General features: G+C 38.7%; 1 protein-coding gene across 1 annotated transcript in view; it reads right to left on the reverse strand.

Moving 5' to 3' along the window:
- MYH15 (myosin heavy chain 15) overlaps window positions 1–21,252 on the reverse strand; it is a 148,873-nt gene that overhangs the window by 64,164 nt on the left and 63,457 nt on the right. The window contains 7 exon segments of the mRNA XM_044919496.1: window positions 6,652–7,047; window positions 9,093–9,183; window positions 12,124–12,260; window positions 14,381–14,569; window positions 15,604–15,846; window positions 20,094–20,167; window positions 20,170–20,345. Of these exon segments, the coding sequence (XP_044775431.1) occupies window positions 6,652–7,047; window positions 9,093–9,183; window positions 12,124–12,260; window positions 14,381–14,569; window positions 15,604–15,846; window positions 20,094–20,167; window positions 20,170–20,345 (1,306 nt within the window).

Below are 21,252 nucleotides of genomic sequence, written 5' to 3' on the forward strand. Positions count from 1 at the left end.
AAAAAGCTATAGTAGTGAAATATGTAACTCTTTAGATGGTCTGAAATTTTTAATTATATTTTGAATGTTGAATAGTTTGCTCTCACTCCTAAAAGCAATTTGACAAAGTTGGCACACTCATTTTTTTTTTTTCATCAAAATATCCCTCAAGAGTTCAGACTGACTCTGTTTTATAAATGAGAAAACAGAGTCAGAGAGGCTAACCACCTTGTCCAAGTTCACACAGCTAGGGAGTGTTGGAATTAGGATTTGCACTGATAACGGCCTGTGCAGAGGCAAGGAAAAAAAAGTCAAATACTAGATTCCTAAGTATCTGTTATATGAAGTAGTAATGACAAAGGGAACGTTACATTGACAGCCTAGTTGACTCATATTGTCACGAATCCTGAGTGCCAGAGGAAACTGGATAAAAATATGATAACTATGTGAACCATCTTTATTTTATGTTGCCTCCAATAAAAAATGACCCATTAACTGGGACAGGAGGAATACATCCAGGTGTGAGGAATGGCACTTCTGTTTATGGCCCTCAATATTCTATGCTCTGCACCTGTTTGCTGAGGGTGACAGAACACAGAGATCTACAAGACAACTCAGTCAATGGTGTGTGGAAATGGCAAGCAAAGGAGCCAGAGAATCTCCAGTTTTTAAGAGACTCCTGTGTAGTAAGGCCCAGCTGGGCTGTATGTATCTGCAGAATAGGCAGCCACCTGGGTACACAGAAAAGACACTTGCTCTTAGGCATAGCTTCGTATGGTAGGTATTTCACGGGCAGTATTAACCACTGGCAGAGCCTTTTCAATCTACAATGTATTTTTTATAAGCAGGATCTGCAAAAGACATTGAAATTGTTTATCTAAAGGTAGCCTATACAGGGACATATCATTCAAATGGGTTGTAACTGAAGGTATAAATTCAAATTTAAGCACAAAGGATAGGCACTAAATTTTCATACCGGGAAAGAAGAGGTTAATGGAATAATGTATATTAATCTTAAAGCTGATTCTTAAAATGCAGCCTAAAAATGCTGTCTCCCAAAAATGCAGGAACCAATGGGAATTCAAAATAATCAAGATAATTGTGAGATTGCCTATAACTTCTAAATTTCCCTGGGCTTCTCTGTCAGCATAATATACTTTTTGAAAATGCTTCAGTTTCCACTGTACCACTGAGTATTGGCATTCCTGGCATTATAATTCAGGAAAAGATGAAATAAACAATTCAAGAGAAATTTCAGCATAATGTATATGCCTATGAGAGTGAACAGAATCAATTTATCTCACCAAGAAATATTTACAGCAACAGTGGAATGTGGCCACCCACCAACATAAACAGGATTGGGAGTTGAGGCCCATCTCTACCATAATTGTATGACCTTGGGTAGTCACTGAACCTATGAGCCATAGAATTCCCAAGAGGCATATGTAAAAGTTAATGATAGTACTTGAGTATACAGGTTATGCGTATCATGTACTGAGTATGAGTAAAATAAGACCTAGTTTCTGCCTTAGAGATGCTTTCTATTTAAGCAAAGTTAAAAGACTATATAATGCAGTAGTACAAGAGGGATCCCAAAAGTGCTACAGTAATTCTGAAACAGATAAAATCTTAATATGGAAAGTTGAACTTGAGCATTCCAGGGAGAGGGCTTAGTTTGGAAAAGGCATATTGGTAGAAAAAGGATATTTGATGGAAGGCAAACATTCTAGCTTGGCTGAAATAGAAGGCCCATGAAGCAAAGTAATGGAATCTAAAACTGGCAGGGCAAATTGAGTCAGATCACAGGCCAAAGGGTACTTTGAAAAGCAGCAGTTTGGAGTTCACTGTTAAGCAGGGACATGATTCTATAAAGCCATGTCTAGAGGTATTCATATAGATACTATATAGGATAGATTGAAACAAAGAAAAACTAGAAGCAAAAAAGATAATTTAGGAAACCACTTTAATAGTCCAGTTAAAAGGTAATGAAAGTCCTACCCGCATGTGAGAATAGAATGGAAAACTGTAAGTGAAGAATTGACCTGCTGTAAGAATTGATTGGAAAGCAAAGAACAAGAGAGGAAACAAATAATCAATTACAGTCCTAGAGCCTGGGTGATGGGAAGAAACAGGGTTCCAGTGACAGAAATGTCCAGAAGAAACACCAGATTCAGAAGAAGTTGATGAGTTTGGTTTTAGACACACTTATTTGAGGAAAGGAAGACATCACTGATCTTTGAAAGAACAACTTAAGAGAATACTTTTAAGAAGAGCAGGGGTAATAAAAGACAGCAGGGGTTACAGGATTGAGGAGGTAGTGAGGCATATATATCTGCTGGTGGGAGCTAGCTTCCTAACATGGCTCCCCAATGACCAACACCCTTGGTATTTACACTTTTGTATAGATGCCACCTTTGACTTCTAACTGAATCACTCCACTGCACTGTAAGTCTGCCTCACTAGAATTGTTGCAGCATCTATCTTGGTCTCTTGCAATACTTGCTCTTGTGCCCTAAATTGCCTTGTAAGAAGTCCAGGTCCCCCGTGTTTGCCATGCTATGAGGAAACCCACACTAGCCACATGGCAAGAAAGATTTCCAACTAGCCCCCAGCCATTCTAGTTAGTTGTACAGCCCAGGAGCCAGACATGAGAATGAATAAACCTTCAGATGACTCCAGTCTCAACTGCCATCTGAGCTAAGCCTGTCAACCCCAGAACCAAGAGAGATGATAATAAATTGCTGTTTCAAGCTACAAGGGTTGGGGATGATTTGTTATACAGCAATGGATAAATGGAACAATACTCTTTGGTTAAGGAGACAGAGGCGGATATGGATAGACTTTGCTTTCCTCCTCCTAGTATCCAAGGAAAAGTTTTTCTTATTTTGGTTTGTTTTTGCAATGGGTGAATAATGGTTATGTGGAAAAATTTTTTATTCTTTGGGACAAGAAAGAAATGGATGAGTATAAGAAAAATATAAGGTGAAGAGAGAAGTTATACTGAATGGTCTTGATCTTATCAGTTAGGTCTTACCATTTATTGAAAAGGATTTAGAAAGTCAGGGTTAGAATCTGAGGGAGGATTTTGTTTAAAATAAAACAGTGAATTAGAAGAATAAAGAACTTCTGAGCAGCAATGAAATTCTAGAGGAAATTGGAAAGTATGAAATTCATATCTAATTAGTATGGATTTACGGTGAACCTATCAACAGTTTTATGACTATGAATTCCTACTAAGACGTGCAGAAACAGAAGAATTCCTGAGGATAAACAAGAGGCACAGTAGACTATAAAGAGTAAGGACTTCTAGAGACTCATTTGGGCTGAGGAAAGCAAATGAAGCCTACAGGGCAGGGAGGAAGAATGCTTTCATTGCTGAGAGAAAGAGGAGTCCACATAAAAGGAAGAATACAGAAGAGAAAGAGGAGAGAGGACTTAAATCTTTACTAGATTTACATTCTAAGATAATTGAGGGTGGGATGGCAGGGATAGTGGGGAGAAAGAAAGGGAAGGAAAAGCAGGGTGGTTGTGTTTCTTTCTACTTAATGAGCTTTTTAAAGGGAATTAATGCTAAATATTTTAGGAGTCACTCAGTCTTTCTGAAGAAATGCTACATTTTTCTGGCTATAGTCCATGAAGATTAAGTTTTATTGTTGGTTTGTCTCTTTCCCAGATAACTTTACAAATTCTGCTCACAAGGAGAATGTGACTCTGGCTACAGACATACCTTGGAGATATTGCAGGCTCAGTGCCAGACCATGCAATAAAGGTAATATCACAATAAAGTGAGTCAGCGAATTTTTTGGTTTCCCAGTGCTCATAAACTATATTGTAGTCTATTAACTGTGTAATAGCATTATGTCTAAAAAAAATGTGCATGCCATAATTTAAAATGCTTTATTGCTAAAAAATGCTAACCATCATCTGAGCTTTCAGTGAGTCATAATCTTTTTGCCGGTGGAGGATCTTGCTCAACGTTGATGGCTGCTGATTGATCAAGGTGGTGGTTGCTGAAGGTTGGGGTGTCTGTGGCAATTTCTTAAAATAAGACAACAATGAGTTTTGACACAATTGACTCGTCATTTCATAGACGATTTCTGTGTAGCATGTGATGCTGTTAGATTGCATTCTACCCATGGTAGAACTTCCTTCGAAATTGGAGTCAATCCTTTCAAACCCTGCTGCTGCTTTCTTTATCAATTAAGTTTATGTAATATTCTAAATCCTTTGTTACCACTTCAACAGTCTTCACAGCATCTTCACCAGGAGTAGATTCTGTCTCAAGAAACCACTTTCTTTGCTCATCCATAAATAGCAACTCCTTAGGTTAAAGTTGTGTCATGAGATTGCAGCCCTTCAATCCCATCTTCAGGCTCTACTTCTAATTCTAGTTCTCTTGCAATTTCCACCACATCTTCAGTTACTTCCTCCAGTGGAGTCTTGAACCTCTCAAAGTTATCCAGAAGGGTTTGGAACCAACTTCTTCAAAACTCCTGTTAATGTTGATATTTTGACGTCTTCCTATGAATCATGAACGTTCTTAATGTAGAATGTTCTTAATCTAGAATGGTGAATGCTTTCCAGAAGATTTTCAATTTACTTTGCCCAGATCCATCAGTGATGGATCTGTGGCAGCTATAGACCTAAAAAATGTATTTCTTAAATCATGAGATTTGAAAGTCAAAATGACTCCTTGATCCATGGGCTACAGAATGGCTGTTGTGTTAGCAGGCATGAAGACAACATGAATCTTGTTGTATATCTTCATTAGCGCTCTTCAGTGACCAGCTGCATTGTCAATGAGTAGTACCACTTTGAAAGGAATTTTCTTTTCCAAGCAGTAGGTCTCAACAGTGGGCTTCAAATATGTGCTATCATTCAGGCTTTGTTTTTCCATTCCTATAGCACAGGCAAAGTAGATTTAGCACAATTCTTAAGGGTCCTCAGGTTTTCAGAATGGCAAATGAGCATTAGCTTCAACTTTAGCCCCTAAAGTTAGCCTGTCCTTTGAAGCCAGGCATTGCCTTCTCCTCTCTAGCTATGAAAGTTCTGGATGGCATCTTCTTCCAATAGAAGACTGTCTACATTGAGTTTCTTTGTTTAGGGTAGACACCTCCATGAATTACTTAAGCCAGATCTTCTGGAAAACTTGCTGCAATTTCTACATCAGTACTTGCTGCTTCACCTGGCACTTTTATATTATAGAGACAGCTTCTTTCCTTAAGCCTCATGAATGAACCTCAGCTAGCTTCAAACATGTCCTGCAGCTTCCTCACCTCTCTTGGCCTTCACAGAATTGGAGAGTTAGGCCCTTGCTCTGGATTAGGTTTTAGCTTAAGGGAATGATGTAGCTGGTTTGATCTCCTATCCAGACCATTAAAACTTTCTCCATTATCAGCAATAAGGCTGTTTCACTTGCTTATAATTCATGTGCTCACTGGAGTAGCACTTTTAATTTCCTTCAAGAATTTTTCCTTTGCATTCACAAGTTGGCTAACCATTTGGCACAAGAGGCCTAGCCAACTTTCAGCCTGTCTTGGCTTCCAAAATGCCTTTCTCACTAAGATTAATCATTTCTAGCTTTTGATTTAAAGTGAGAGATGTACAACTCTTCCTTTCACTTGAACACTCAGAAGGCATTTTAAAGTTATTAATTGGCCTAATTTCAATATTGTTGTGTCTCCGGGAATAGAGAGGCCTAAGGAGAGGGAGAGAGGAGAATGGCCATTTGGCAGAGCAGTCAGAACACACACATTTATCGATTAAGTCTGCCTTCTTATATTGGGCATGGTTCTTGGTGCCCCCAAACAATTACAACAATAACATCAAAGATCACTGATCATAGATCACCATAATAAATATAATCATAATGAAAAAGTTTGAAATGTTGTGAGAATTACCAAACTGTGGCACAGAGACATGGAGTGAGAAAATGCTGTTAGATAAATGGCACCAATAGACTTGCTCAACTTAGGGCTGCCACAAGCCTTCAATGGTAAAAAACACAGTATCTGTGAAGCACAATGAAGCAAAGCTCAATAAAATGTTGTATGTATTTGTTCTGCTTAACCTAACATAAGCCTTTTCTCAAATACCAGAAGGTAGGATGGCCATTACCTGTGATCTGATACTAGTCATTTGATAAAAGAGCTTGTACTGTATGGACTAATGGGCTCAGTGAAGAAAGAACATATGGTGAAACGTCCTTCTAAGTGCTGGCTGGTTAAAGAGATGCCAGAAAAGATGAGGGGGAAAAGGTCTCTCCTGTTAGCAAAGCTCTTTTTGTCCACCATTCATTGAGACAAACACTAGAGTGTCTGAGCCACCCCCAAGGAGTGTTCCCACTCAATGCCATTTTTCAAGAGAGACATGCCACTCACATAACTAGTGGCTTCACTTTTCACCCTACTTATTTATGTCGTCACCAGAAAGATCCACAAGAAACATGGACTGGAATTCCAATAAAACCAGAAGCTACTATCAGGCTACATTAAGGTAATAGCCACGTGACCTTCACAATGTCCACTGAGATTAAGCCAGATTCTAGTCAATCTAAAGAACTATAGCCTCCATTAGCAAACACCTCAAGTCACCAATCTTGTTTATTTTTCTTTCCCTTCCCCTCCCCCACCTACTTTCATGTTCTGAAGTCTGTAAAGTAGACTTAGGAATGTTTACCTTAGCTCTGGTCATCTGCTCAACATTGGTCAGGAGGTCATCCACTTCTAGCTGCAAGTCACTCTTGTCTTTTTCTAATTTCTGCTTGACGTGTTGTAAATTTTCAAGCCGACCTTGGAGCTCAGCCAGGCTGTCTGCATGTCTCTTCTTCAAAGTGGCAGAAGTTGCCTCGAAGTACAGTGTAGCCTCTTCCATGTCTCAGTGAAGCTTCTGAAATTTTGTTTCCTGTTTCTTAGTTATGTCCAGTTGAGCCAAACTGGTACGTCCTGCCTCCTCCAGCCTCTCATTCAAGGCTTCCAATTCTTGGGTGAGGTCAGCTCTCTCCCTTTCCATCTTAGCTCGGGTGGTCCTTTCAACTTCCAGTTCCCTTTTTAAAGCCTGTATCTTTATCTGCAGCAATAAATAATTTTGACTTTTACAAAGCACTTGTAGTATATTTTATACTGAAGAGCTTTACTGTACTTTTTATACATTTCTCAACACTAAGAAAAGTCACATAACACTCTTGGTTCCCATTTTATACAAAGAAGATGGAATACAGAGAGATTAAATTATTTTCCCCAAATCAGTACAAAAACCAGAATTCAAATGTGCAGTTCCTCCAGATCTCCCAGTCCTTGGTGATGAGCAACTTCATAAATTCTATACATGGACGGGAAACTACAGTAAAGAGCACTTTCCAAAGCAATAAGGAAACATTTTTCATACAACAAGAAAAAAATTTAAAGAGATTTAATAAAAACTAACACCATGAATTTTATATACAATACCTCACTCCTCTAGAATTAGTTTACCAATCTCAATTATTGGGAACTTGGGCAAATATCTGAAGAATAGAATGAATATCTCTGATATCCAATATCCAAGCAACTCACTCATAAGAAAGAGCATCAATGTAATTTTACACACAATTCTGACAAACTTGGTTACTTGGCTCCTTAGTCTGCAGGTGATTTCAACTACCAGCAAATCTGACGTAACAAATGAGAATTGGTGGAGGAATGAGGACTGCTACCATGAATAGTAATCTGATACTATTAGAGGAAGAATTACCAGATAAAGGAAATTAGTGATAAGAACCCCCAGAGCCCAAAACCCTTTTAGTGTAAGGGCAAATAGCTCTACAAATCTTGATAGCATCATTGGAATACAGGGAAGCCACTGATGTTCATTAACATTGCCTTTAATAATTAGGCATAGATTAGGGGTGAAAAAGGATAAGATCTATTTTAGAATATGTCTTCCTTTCCTTTAAATAAGAGTACCATGGCTAGAGAATGCTGATTTCTAGATCATGCCAATACATAGGCTACCAGATCTGTAGATGAGTTATGACAGAAAAGGTGCTAAAAAAATTTATGACTTCCGCACCCAAGTAAACACGATCACCTTCCAACGAGTTATTTTGGGATCCAATAACTTTATCCCAAACAATACTATCATTAAACCAAACATTTCTGAAACATCTCCTCAGAAATAATCTTTAGAGCATTTTTTTTAAGTCATCAAGGGAAGAGAATTTGTCTTTTGGATAAACTGAAACTTCTGAGTCTTTTTATTTTGGGTAAAGTCAAGTATCATTTGAAGACAAGCCCGGTGAATATGATAGATAATCGCTTGGAGATTAATATTGTGTTTGAAATCATGCCTATAAATCAGTGAGACTGACTTTCTTATTCAGTTCAAAATGTCTCAGAAAATAATTATCAGAAAGAGGCTCAAAATTATTTTGAGTAATGGCTATATTACTGAGATAAATATTTAGCTCCAAAGGAAAAACATCTATCATACAGATGTATATGCATACAGCATATGTAAGGAGTTATATATATGTGTGTGTATGTATATGTATATACCCATACATACTTATATTACTCTATAACATGGTCAAATAGTATAAAACAGCTACCTGGTCTAAAACTTATAAATAGCTTCCCATTATTAAATAATGTTTTGAGACTACAAGTAGATACAAAACAGATTTTCAGCACAGAAACGGAATTGCCTTCTAATCACAAAGACTAATCATTATAAAAAATTAAATTGCTAACACTGAATGCTTACCATGGATCAGGCTCTATGCTTACCACTTAAATGTACTGTTGCATTTAATAATATTAGCTCAAGATTGTCAGGAAGATTAATAACTGAAAAAATAAATGCCTAGGATTTTAGCACAATGTTTGGTTCACCGCAAATACTCAACAAATTATCTGTGTTTTTATAGATAAGAAAATCTAAGTTTAAAAAGTAATTTTCCCAAGTCACCTATCTGGGGAATGCCACAGTCTCCCTTCTTAACCACTGCTCTTTTCTGCTTCTGTCCATAGTTGGCTAAGCGTATGGATACCCTGACAAAGCATTTGTTACTGAAGTACCTATTATCAACCGTGAATCTACATATAGCTACACACAGGTATTTGATAAATGATTACCTGAAGCTCTTTAGCCATGTTCTGAAGCTGAGCCACCAGGCCTTTCTCCTTCTCCACCTTTAAATTCATCTGATTCATTTCTAGTTCTTTCCTGTGAGGGAAAAATGTATCAAATGGAATTGTTTAGAGTGATAACATTTGGCTTGAATATTTTTAAAATTATAGTAATGACACATGAATTCATTCTCATTGCAAAAACTCAACTATTATATCTATATCTGAAATCTCCTTGGCTATCACACCCAATCTTTGTTCCTTCCCTAGAGGTAAACACCATTATCAATTTGGTATGAATCCTTCCAGACATTTTTCTAAGTATTGACATACATTTGTGCTTATGTATCGGTGGAAATAGTTTCATTTTCTTTACTGTGAAAGGTATAATATGGTATGTATTTGTATTTATAGTTCCATAACTTATTTTTAACCCAGTAACACATTGGAGGTTTTTCCGTGTCTTATTTTTAATCCAATAACACATTGGAGGTTTTTCCATGTTGGCCCACACAAAAATGACTTCATTTAAAAATTAACTGTGACATACTATTCCATGATTTAGACATGCTGTAATTTATCCATTTCCCTATTAATAAGCCCTTAAGTTTTTCCCAGTATTTTCCTTTTGTAAATAACACTGTTCATATCCATGCCCTCTTGTGTACACGTGAGTGTTTCCTTAGAGTGGCTACAAAGCAGGGAATCCCTGGGTCAAGTATAAGTGTGTGCTTAAAATTATATAACCCTGCCCTTTGCCCTGCAATAGCAGTGTGAGATTATTCCTCTACATTTACACTTAATATTAGCATACTTTTAAATTTTTCCTAGTCGGAGAGAGATTAGAATGTCTTTCTTTTTAACGTCTTTGTTTAACAGTGAGGCAGCATCTTGTCAACTATGAGGAACCAAAAATGGCCAAGAAGCCAAATAAACCACCTGGTGGTATCCTTTAATCATTTGTCTGCTAGGCTGTTCATATAATTATTGAACTATAGATTTCCTTTTAGTATTCTTATTTTCTGATTTCTGCTGCAAATATTTCTCCCATCTTATATAACTTGTTCTGATTTTGTGTTGCGTTTTGCCACATAAATGTTTAAATATTTGATATCATTAGATGTATCAAAATATTCTTTTTCTGTCTTTGGCTTTTGTCACTTATTCTAGAAAACTTAACCTGCCATTTTCCCCAAGACCTTTCACCTATATTGTCTTCCAATGATTTTTGTTGTCTTTATTGTGGTAAGAACATTTAACATGAGATCTACCCTCTTAACAAATATTTAAGTGCACAATACACTAATGCTAACTATAGGTACATTGTTGTACAGCAGATTTCTAGAACTCAGTCATCTTGCATAACTGAAACTTCATACCTGTTAAATAATATCCCTATTTTCCACTCCCTCCAGCCCCTAGCACTCCCCGTTCTACTGTTTCTACACGTTTGACTATTTTAGATGTCTCATATAGATACAATCATGAAGTATTTGTTCTTTTATGATTCCCTATTTCACTTAGCATAGTATCCTCCAGGTTCATCTGTGGTGTCACATACGGCAGGGTTTCCTTCTTTTTAAAGGCTGAATAATATTCCATTATATGTATACACCACATTTTCTTTATCCATTTATCCATCAGTGGACAGTTAGGCTGCTTCTGTGTCTTAGCTATTGTAAATAATGCTGCATCTTCTAGTGGTTAGCCTTGTTTTCACATTTAATTCTTTAATGCAACTGGATTTTGTATGTGTGAATAGTGCGAGGTAGAAATTTAACTTTCATCTCAGACAATGAATAGCTAATGATCTCAGCACCATTTATTAAGTACTCTATCCAGTCATCACTAATTTGAAATGCCACCTTTATCATGTATTTTTTATATATACATAGGTCCATTTAGAGAAAAAGTTTTATAGTTAAGGTTGTACCTTTCTAAAAATACAGATTTCTAAAATGCCAGAGCTCTTTGACTTAGGGCCTACAAGGACATGGGGCATCATCTTCACTTTGCTGAGCTGAAACGTCATCTTAAAATTGAATGCTCAGGGACCTCTATCATAGTTTCAAAGTTCCACACATTTATAGGATTACTTATTTCTTTTCCAAACATCTATCAAGTCCAGTAACTTCTTAGAATATTAATCAAGCCTGAACATGAGCATGTATCATGGCAACTCATGCACACAGAAAAACCAGAGGCTCATAGCTACTCACTTGACTCTCTTCTTCTTCCCTGTAACCCTAGTGAATGACATGTTCCCAGCTTTATCCTGGCCTTACCTCACTCTTGGGCCTCACTGCTTCCCCCTTTTATTTGATCTATTCGCAATAACTTGAAAATCCCTAACGGTTAGAATTAAAGTCTAGCTAAGCAGGGGATGACAAGAGACAAGATGAGAAAGTCCATTTCACTGAGTAGTGAAACTAAACTGAGGGCCCATTTTGCCCTAAGTTCATGTGAGCCGAAAGTTCCACTAATTTTCATTGTTATGTTTTACTTTAAATTTTAAGATTGGATATTTCTATGGTAAATTAGTTGATAGAAAAGCTATATAAATAACAATGAAGTTATATCTGGTAAACTTTTTTAAAGTGACCAGAGGCCTGTATTGAACTTCACATTAGGGTTTTTTGGTTTGTTTTTATTGGGTTTTTATTATTATTATTATTATTATTTACATTTATTCCAGTGGTTTCATTATGAGTAAAAGAGGTGAACCATTCTTATCTTTGGACTTGTAGCCTCAAATTTCAATAATTCACATCTCATATGCCTTACACCTTTCTTTCCCACCTGCTAGTCAGATACCTTCTCAGTCATATTCTTCTCGATTATGCATTTACTCTCTTTTTACAACCATATAATAAAGTCCAGCAAAAAAAAAAAAAAAAATCATTTCCTAGGCTTGTTGTCTTCCCCTTCAGGTCTTAAGACATCTGGCCCTGGAGTCATGAGGATCAATGACATGAGAGAGCAGTTCCTTCCGCCCTAAGGTCTTCCGGAATGTTGCGTCAACAGCAAGGTGGCTTACTTGCTCAGCTTCTCTGCCAGTTGCACCTGGCCGCTCTCCAGGTGCTCCATACTCACACGCTGCAGCTTTAAATTGCCCTCCAGTTTGCTCTTTTCCCTCTCACAGTTCATTCTTGCTTTCCTCTCCTGACCTTCAAGCTGACAAAAGGAGGTATTATTTAGCCAAATAAATTGGTAAAGTTTATACTTCATGAACACTTACCTTCTGAAAAAAGAAAAATACAAGCACATATTATGTAAATGATGCCCAGCTGTGTAGATATCTTAACTATTGCATGCATTGATAAGACAACAAAAAATCTAGAAATTACAGTGATGAAAGACAACTTTGGAGATTAAGGAATATGAGCTCTGTCCTAAGAAAGGAGCCAATAATAAAAGCCAGGGAGCCCTTATTTGATTGTTTCTCACTGATGGGAAGCCCACTTCTTCATACGGCAGCTCATTTCATGGGTGGATAAGTCCATTTACTCAGGAGTGCTTCCTCATAAGAAGCCAAAACATTCTCTGTAAATTCTTCCCATGAATCTAAGCTCAGCTCCCTGGAGCAACACCACGAAAATCTATCTCCACACAATCATCTATGAATATGAGGCAGCTGTCCTGAATCTCCCAACTCAGTATCACAGACCCTTTCATACACATCTCACATGGCATGACTTCCACACCTCCTATTTTCTAGTCCATAACATTATGTCAGATTCTGGTTCCCCACCAGGGTGGTCAGAACTGTCAAAAGTTCAACAGGTCAACTTAGCACTGTCAACAATATTGAGGTTGGTTTAGCAGGAGGCTAGATAACAGTTACAGTATGGCTATTTGTTCACGGATATATTGAAATGTTTACTTTTCAGCAATAGAAGCTATTTCCTGTAACCAGCAAAATATATGAAATTCAAACAGGAGGAGGAGGGAGAATTTCTGGAAGGAGTGTGTAAAAACCTGAAAGTAGATGAACTCCTGGAGAGAACAAGTGAGTGTGTGTGTGCATGAGAGAGCATGCTAAAGAGCAAGCAAGCAAGCGAGCAAGCGAGCGAGAGTGCACGTGCGAGCACACACATACACAGTAAATCCTCATATTGAGGCTTTGTGAGACACACAATCAGTGGAAATAGGAAGAGAATTGAGACAACTAACAGGTAATAGAGGAAACTGATAGAAAGACATGAGGAAAAAGAAGCAATTCGAATAAAAAACCACACCACCCTTGTCAGCAATTTTATAAAGGCTAAGCTTTTGGAACTAGTAAGAGAGTGAACGCATCAGCTCTGGCAGCTGGGGGTGGGAAGGAAGAACGGTGAAGCTACGGTGAAGAATGGTTTGAAACATCTTTATTGGGCACCTGGGTGGCTCAGTTGGTTAAGCGACTGCCTTCGGCTCAGGTCATGATCCTGGAGTCCTGGGATCGAGTCCCGCATCGGGCTCCCTGCTCAGCAGGGAGTCTGCTTCTCCCTCTGACCCTCCTCCCTCTCATGCTCTCTGTCTCTCATTGTCTCTCTCGCAAATAAATAAAATCTTAAAAAAAAAAAATCTTTATTTCACGGGGTGTTTGGAGGCAGAACAGGGACACCAGCTTTAGAATCTTACAAGTATTTTCCCAAAGCATAGGTCGAACGCAGCTTGTGATTTACATACCTTTCAATTATAAATAAACCTCAACACACCACTGGAGACACAACAGGGCTTTTGAACTAATCTTTCAACACTAGTGTCAAATAGAGAACCAGCATATCTGTCGGGCAAAACACCAGGTTCTGTGGGAGCTATGGGGAAAAACAATCAGTCACTTACAGGGATAACCCTTTATAATTCCTCTCAATGTTCCTCTCCCACTGCCCAGGGTTGTGTGAAGGTTGCATTTAAAAACTGACAGATTACATGCTGGGGCTTCTCTTACGCAGAAATGGTTCAGTGTACATCAAGAAACAAATAAACCAGGGGTGCCTGGGTGGCTCAGTCGTTAAGCGTCTGCCTTCGGCTCAGGTCATGATCCCGGGGTGCTGGGATCAAGCGCCGCATCTGGCTCCCTGCTCTGCGGGGGGCCTGCTTCTCCCTCTCCCACTCCCCCTGCTTGTGTTCCCTCTCTCGCTGTGTCTCTGTCAAATAAATAAATAAAATCTTTAGGAAAAAAAAGAAATAAACCTGTTTCTAAATATTAAAGATACAAGCCATGCTACTAAGTTTTCCCCAAGCTGTCGAGATAAATTAAGTAAAAATCAGAGGTTTGTATACATGCAGACGGCTAACTAGCGAGACACAACACCACCTACCTCATGTACTTGCCATTCCAATTTCAACTTGGCTTTGCTCAGGCTGCTGAGTTTGTCCTCCTCTGTGAGCAGGTCGTCCAGCGTCTGCTGATGGGCCCCCTGCATGACCTTGGCCACTCTGTTAAGTTTGCTCATATCCTCATTTAGAGACTCCACTTCCTCAGTCAGGTTCTTGACCTGTGGGAAGAAGACAGTGAGAGCAGCATTAGAGGTTCCACTGACAGGGTGGGCATAATGCTAAGGGCTGTTTCAAGTACAGTCTCAAGAGGAATCCAATGTCATAAAGAACCAAAGTTAGCTAAATTTCCAATATATTTTAAAAACTCTAAATTCACTCTTTCTTACACACACACACACACACACACACACACAGAGAGAGACTTAGGGAATGGGGTATTCTGGCAAAGCAGATATCAAGATAGCTTATTTGATGGCCAGGTTTCAGAGCGTCGTATTATTATATAACAAGAACACCACAAAAGGTAGTTTTCTGAGTACTCAAGGGGCACGTAGCAATCTTGTTGTGTCTCAGATCCTGAGCGTGGCAATGAAAGAAGAGTTCCAGCTGTTCAAACATGCAAAAATAGAAGCTGGCTGTATCAGGCTCACATGCTTTTTATGAAAGGGAACCAACGGCCCAAGAGTTGCTATTTAATCGTCTGCCAAAACTACAGTGTCATTCCAGAGACCAGTTGTTTATCAGAGGTTGGATAGACTCCTCAGCTAGTTTCAATCTTTACACAGAGGCACAAGTTAAAACCCTCAACTGAAATGAACGGAATGTCAAAATCTGTAACTGGAATTAACATCTTCAAGGTCGAACTTCAAATAATTAATGACAGAGCTGGGTTTGTCATCCCAAATCACCTTTCAGTAAAGTGCATCATGCTCGCTCTCCTTCCAAAAAAGGTACTCAGAGGCCCGATGAAACTATTCTGTTCTTTCTACTAGATTTCGGGTATAAAAAGATTGAAACAAGTGAAGATGTTTCCTTTGGAAAATTAAGCGGGGTTCCATAAATTTGAAATGAAAATTTGAATCGGGACAGTACAGTTCATCGGACCCTTCATTTTATGCCGGTTTCAACTCGGACTGCTGTAAAGTTGCAGGCTACCGAGTTCATTCATTTGAGCCGAGCAAGTCTGGTACCGGAACACGATGGGGGGTGGGATTCGGGCACCCAGGCCTCCCTAACATTATCAAAAAAATACCTTGTGCTCTGTAGCACGCTTCTCCTTCTGTGACTTCACCAATATTGTTTCCAGGTCATCGATTTCTTTCTTCAACTCGGAACATTCATCTTCAAGCTTCTACCCCCTGGCAGTCAGCTCGGAATTTATCTCGTCTTCTTCCTCCACCCGCGCAGACAGCACCTTTACTCTGGCCTCCAGCTGGATCTTGGATTTAATCAGCGGCTCGCACTGCTCTTCACCATTTGCCAGGGTCTCTTGCTCCTGCCATGATGAGGAGAAAATTGTTGCCAACAGCTGGAAATTTATCAGCTAGACGAAAATGCTGCTTAACGCATAGCAAAGAGATAATTGCCTGCCCTGTGACCAGCACTTTCACCTGCCTTTCCTCAGCAGGTGAAATAAAATTCCCACTTCCCTGATCCTATTGTTGAGAAGTAGAGGAGTTGCTTTGTGCTTGGAGGTGCTTTTGATCTTTCAGGCCATTCAGTAGATTAGATTACCTCTTCTAAAGCACTTAATAGGATCCTGGTGGCCTAAAGGATCTAACATGCCTCCAAAACTTAGTGGCATACTGCTTAACTCACAGCTTCTGGAAGCATCCACATGGGCATAGAGTTTGAGGTTTGATACCTGCTCAGAATACAGTCTTTTAGGAAAGGAATGTTCCCGCAGACACTTGAATATTTATAATATTATTGTAAGTGCCCTAATGCACTTGTTTTATATAAACATACATATATATATCTTCAACAAGTAGAATTGTATATTTTTTATTTATAGGCTGAATTTAGAATTCATAAATTTTACTTGCAAGTTACTAACTAGATTTCACTATTATTTCCAATGAAAATCTTTTCCTCAATGATTCTGCCAGTGTTAACTTCCACAAGTTATACAAGTGTAAAATAGTCTTTCCTTTTATCCTTCCAAATATCCTACCTCCAAGTCTCCATTGATTGACCCAATTGTTCCTATGTTATGGGTCAAATAAAAAAATGAAGAGGTCAATTGCCTTTTTGCTATAAAAAATGTTTTATAACTTTGAACCTCTCTAATTTGTGTTAGAGGCTAAATAAGACCCCTTCTTTGTGAGCAAGTTCTTAATAAATATAGGTCTCATTGCAACATCACATACATCTCCATCTTCCATCTCTAGACCTCATCATCCATCCTTTGCAATATGCCACTCTGGGAAATTTATTATTTTTTAAAGATTTATTTATTTATTTGAGAGTAAAGGGGGTATGCAAGTGGGCAGAGAAAGAATCTTCAAGCAGACTCCCCACTGAGCGTGGAGCCAGAGGCAGGGCTCTATCCTAGGACCCTGAGATCATGACCTGAACTGAAATCAAGAGCTGGCCGCTCAACCAACTGAGCCAGTCAGGCACCCCCAGCAATTTTTTATTATGTTAGTCACCATACAGTACTTCATTAGTTTGTGATGTAGTTTTCCATGATTCATTATTTGCATATAACACCCTGTGCTCATTGCAATACATGCCCTCCTTAATACCTATCACTGGGCTACCCCATCCCTCCACCCCCTTCCCCTCTGAAACCCTCAGTTTGTTTCCTGGAGTCCATAGTCTCTCATGGTTCCTCTCCCACTCTGATTTTCCTCCCTTCACCCCCAGCAATTTATTAACTATCTATTTGCCTGGCTTAAGTTGTTTGGGAGTGCAAACTGGTGCGACCACTCTGAAAAACAGCATGGAGTTTCCCCAAAAAGTTAAAAATAGAACAACCCTATGATCCAGCAATTGAACTACTAGGTATTTACCCAAAGGATACAAAAATATAGATTTGAAGGAGCACATGTACCTTGGTGTTTATAGCAGCATTATCAACAATAGCCAAATTATGGAAAGGGCTCAAATGTCCATTGACTGATGAATGGAAAAAGAAGATGTGGTGTATGGAAAAAGAAGATGTGGTGTGTATATATATATATATAATGTAAGTATATATATATAATGTAAATATATATATATATATAATGGAATACTACTCAGCAATCAAAAGGAGTCTTGCCATTTGCAATGACATGGATGGAGCTAGAGAGTATACTGCTAAGTGAAATAATCAGAAAAAGACAATACCATATGAAACCAATAGTACACTATATCTTAACTAGAATTTAAATAAAAATTTGAGGAAAAAAGAGAAGAAAATGGCAAAATTCTAGGCCATTGATTTCTGGCTAACTCTTAAGAATGGACATCTGCCAACAAATGGGGCTCAAAAAGGCACAGATGGGGAAGGCATAGAATAGTAAATCTCCAAAATCACTGAGGACCAAAAGAAAAGGGATAAATTAAAAACAAACAAAAACGTCAAAGCAGAAAGGGTCCATGCAAATCAGAGAAGCTTTCAATGTTTAGGAAATAATGGGAACATTTGATCTTAGTTCACACCAGGTTGACAACCAGAATGCTTATTTGCTCTATTCCATTCAGTATGTGTACTGGACCGGTCACCGTCACTGAATGAAGAAGACAGTCCAATCGACCATCATTGATCCCTTCATTAAACACGACAGCAGGATTTGGGGGCCAGCTGAGCAATGGTGTGGCAGGTTAACAGTAGGAACATTCCTTCCCTGAGAGCAGTTAATAATGTTAATCAGAATGGGTTCACTCAGTTCTGCTGGTATTTTGAGTAAGTGAATGATTTGAAAAGAATCTTTGTTTCTTTGATCCCTACTGTGTTCAGTTGTGTCCCTTAAAAATATATAATAATAAAATAATGTCGTAGCTCTGTCAACTTTTAAAATCTCAGTTACAATTTAAACTCATCTCAGCCTTCCTGGGTTTGCCCCCATGGGCTTCCATGGGTTTCCCATGTTCCTCATGCTGATCCTTTATCAGGTATCCCAGGCTTTTACCTACCATCCCCTGCACGAGTTGGGTCCATTTCTATCTCCCATATCAGCCTAGGTAGCACTGGCCACTCTCTCTGTTGACAGGAAGAATGATGAAAGCTGGGAGGTCAGGTCTCATCCAAAGCTGCCTCTCCCCCAAGCCACACAAAACATGATATTACAAAAAAACAAAAGGTGATTTTCACAGTATGAATTTAAAGTAGGTTTGGAGTGGGGCTCAGGAATTTGTATTTCTAACAAGTATCCCAGGTGAGGCTGAAATACACTAAAATTCTGAAACCAATATTATGTTAACTGTGTATCAGAAATATGGGTCTGGGGGCACCTGGGTGGCTCAGTCAGTTAAGCATCTGCCTTCGGTTCAGGTCATGACCCCAGGGTCCTAGGATCAAGCCCCACATCGTAGGGGGGGCTCAGCGGGAAGCCTGCTTCTCCCTCTCCCACTCCCCCTGCTTGTGTTCCCATTCTCGCTGTGTCTCTCTCTGTCAAATAAATAAATAAAATCTTTTAAAAACAAAAGAAAGAAAAATATGGGCCTGGGTGAAATTCATCTGCAAAATATGGCCATTTGGAACACTGATGAATAGCATAACCCCCAGATAAAAGAATAACTTGGATCAGTCTAAAATTACTAAATTTTCTCTGTTTTCTGTAAGTTCAAAAATCAGGAAAAAATGTTCTATAATTGTATTGTATAAATTGTATTATAAATTGTATATAGTTGTACTGGAACCCAGTATTTTTTAACTTAGCACTGTGGTTAAGTGGGGTGGAGAATATAACAGTGGAGAAAATCTTATCCCTGCCTTTTGGATGTTTGGGGATAAGAGCAGTCCTGGTGATGAGAGAGGAGGAATGTATAAGGCAGTGAGTAATGGCACACCGGTATCAGATTGGAGATGGAGGCTCGGGTGCCAAGGCCAAGGGTCTGGAATCTATAATGCACATATTGCAGGATCTGAAACTTATTCATCAGGGAAGCAACATGATGTTTGTTTAAGACAATGGTTCTCAATCCTAACTGGATAGCAGAATCACCCATATAGATTATTTGAACCCACGTAGGGCCTGCTTAATCAAAATATCTGACAGTGGGGTCTACGCATCTTTCTTTTTATTTTTTTAATGCTTCACCAATAAGTTTGAGGCAAAGCCAATGTTGAGAGCTGCTCTTTTAAGAATTGGACTGATTAGTGAAGTTGATTTGGACTAGGGTAGGGGAAGTAGAGAGATCAAAATCAGGAAAACAACTAGAAGCATACTGCAATAATCCTGAAGATTTCAGTAAAGCTTTTCTCAGGATCTACTAAATCCTGTCTTTTGATTTGCTAATGGATCACACAAAATTTAAATTAAGACTCAGAGCTTCTTGGCTCCCATGATAGATTGTGGTGCTTTTATATAGTTAAAACCCATCTAAGAGTTTGTTCCCTTTTCAAAGACATCCTGCCAATGAAATCATTTCACTACGAAACAGGGTGTCTCCTAAAGTGTTTCCATTGTGTTTGGTGAAATGCTATAGTATTTGAAAAGCACATGCCTCATTTTTCTCGAGTGAACACTGCCTGCAAAACAAGGGACTCTAATTAAAAACTTGATGTGAAGAACAAATGGTGGGGCCACTCACAGCCTGCAGCTGAAGAAGCAGGTCATTCTTTTCCCTAATGAAGGAGAACTGCTTTGCTTTCAGTTCTTCCGAGACTCCGATTTCTCCAAGGTTTTTTGCAGTTGCACACACTCCTCCTTCAGAGCAGCTATCTCCTTTCCCATTCCAGCAGATTTAACAAGAGGCTTGATCTTGAAGAAGAGCCTCATCTAGGGCCAGGTCTTCACAGCCATGAAAACTCTTAGGTTCCGCTGGGTCAAAAGAAGTGCATCCCTAAATCAAGAGAGAATAAAGACAAACAAATTAACCCAGACAATAGGAGAGCCATTTTCCCAATTAAGATCCTTAAGAAGCATATCTTTTGAGGAGTCATTAAAATTTCTTATTAGTCTTCAAAGCGCTTCTACATCTGGGCTCTCACTTGATTCTGGCAAAAGCCCTATGAGGGATTTCTGGGGCTAGCAATATTGTGGGCCAGATGCCCCCAAAATATTCCCACTGCACACATCCTTTCAATGAGAACTGAGCCTGAAAGAGGCTAAGAAAGAAAGAGGGAGCAGAAAACCTTAACGAAAAATCAATGTGTGTATAGCTTGGCCATCTTCATGGAAGGAGGGATCTAGTCTTGGTATTGTAGGGATTTGTATGTTTATATCCACATGGATAAAGAGACAGTCTGAGACTTTCAAAGAACATCACCCTTCATGAAAATAAAAATTAAAAAATTCACCACCGGCACAAAGTGATGTCAAAGAGAAATACATCTGATTTGTTCTGGGCTCAGGGTAAAGAAAAAATTCTACTCCAGGAGGTTTTTTTTTATCATGGACCAGCACCACTGGGATGTGTGAGGTTTAAATTATACTATCTGATCAGTGCAGATGTATGTAAAAATTCAGCACCATCATTTTTTACACTGGTAATAAATACCCATTGGGCTTTCGGGAAAGGAAAATGCAAATGTGCGCTGAAGTAAATACCCTAAAATCAAGCATCAGAGATTCTATTATTAAAGTCCCTTTGAAGATGAGCTTACGCTTCAAAATTACAAAACACATATAGAAAAAAAATCAACCATCAGTGAGGGTGAGCAACTATAATAAAAAGTTTGATTAACCGCCCAAGAATTTCAAACAATTGAACAATCTGGTGGAGACCATAAAATAATTGTTAAAAATTC

Source organism: Neomonachus schauinslandi, chromosome 1, assembly GCF_002201575.2.
Source record: "Neomonachus schauinslandi chromosome 1, ASM220157v2, whole genome shotgun sequence".
Taxonomy (NCBI): domain Eukaryota; kingdom Metazoa; phylum Chordata; class Mammalia; order Carnivora; family Phocidae; genus Neomonachus; species Neomonachus schauinslandi.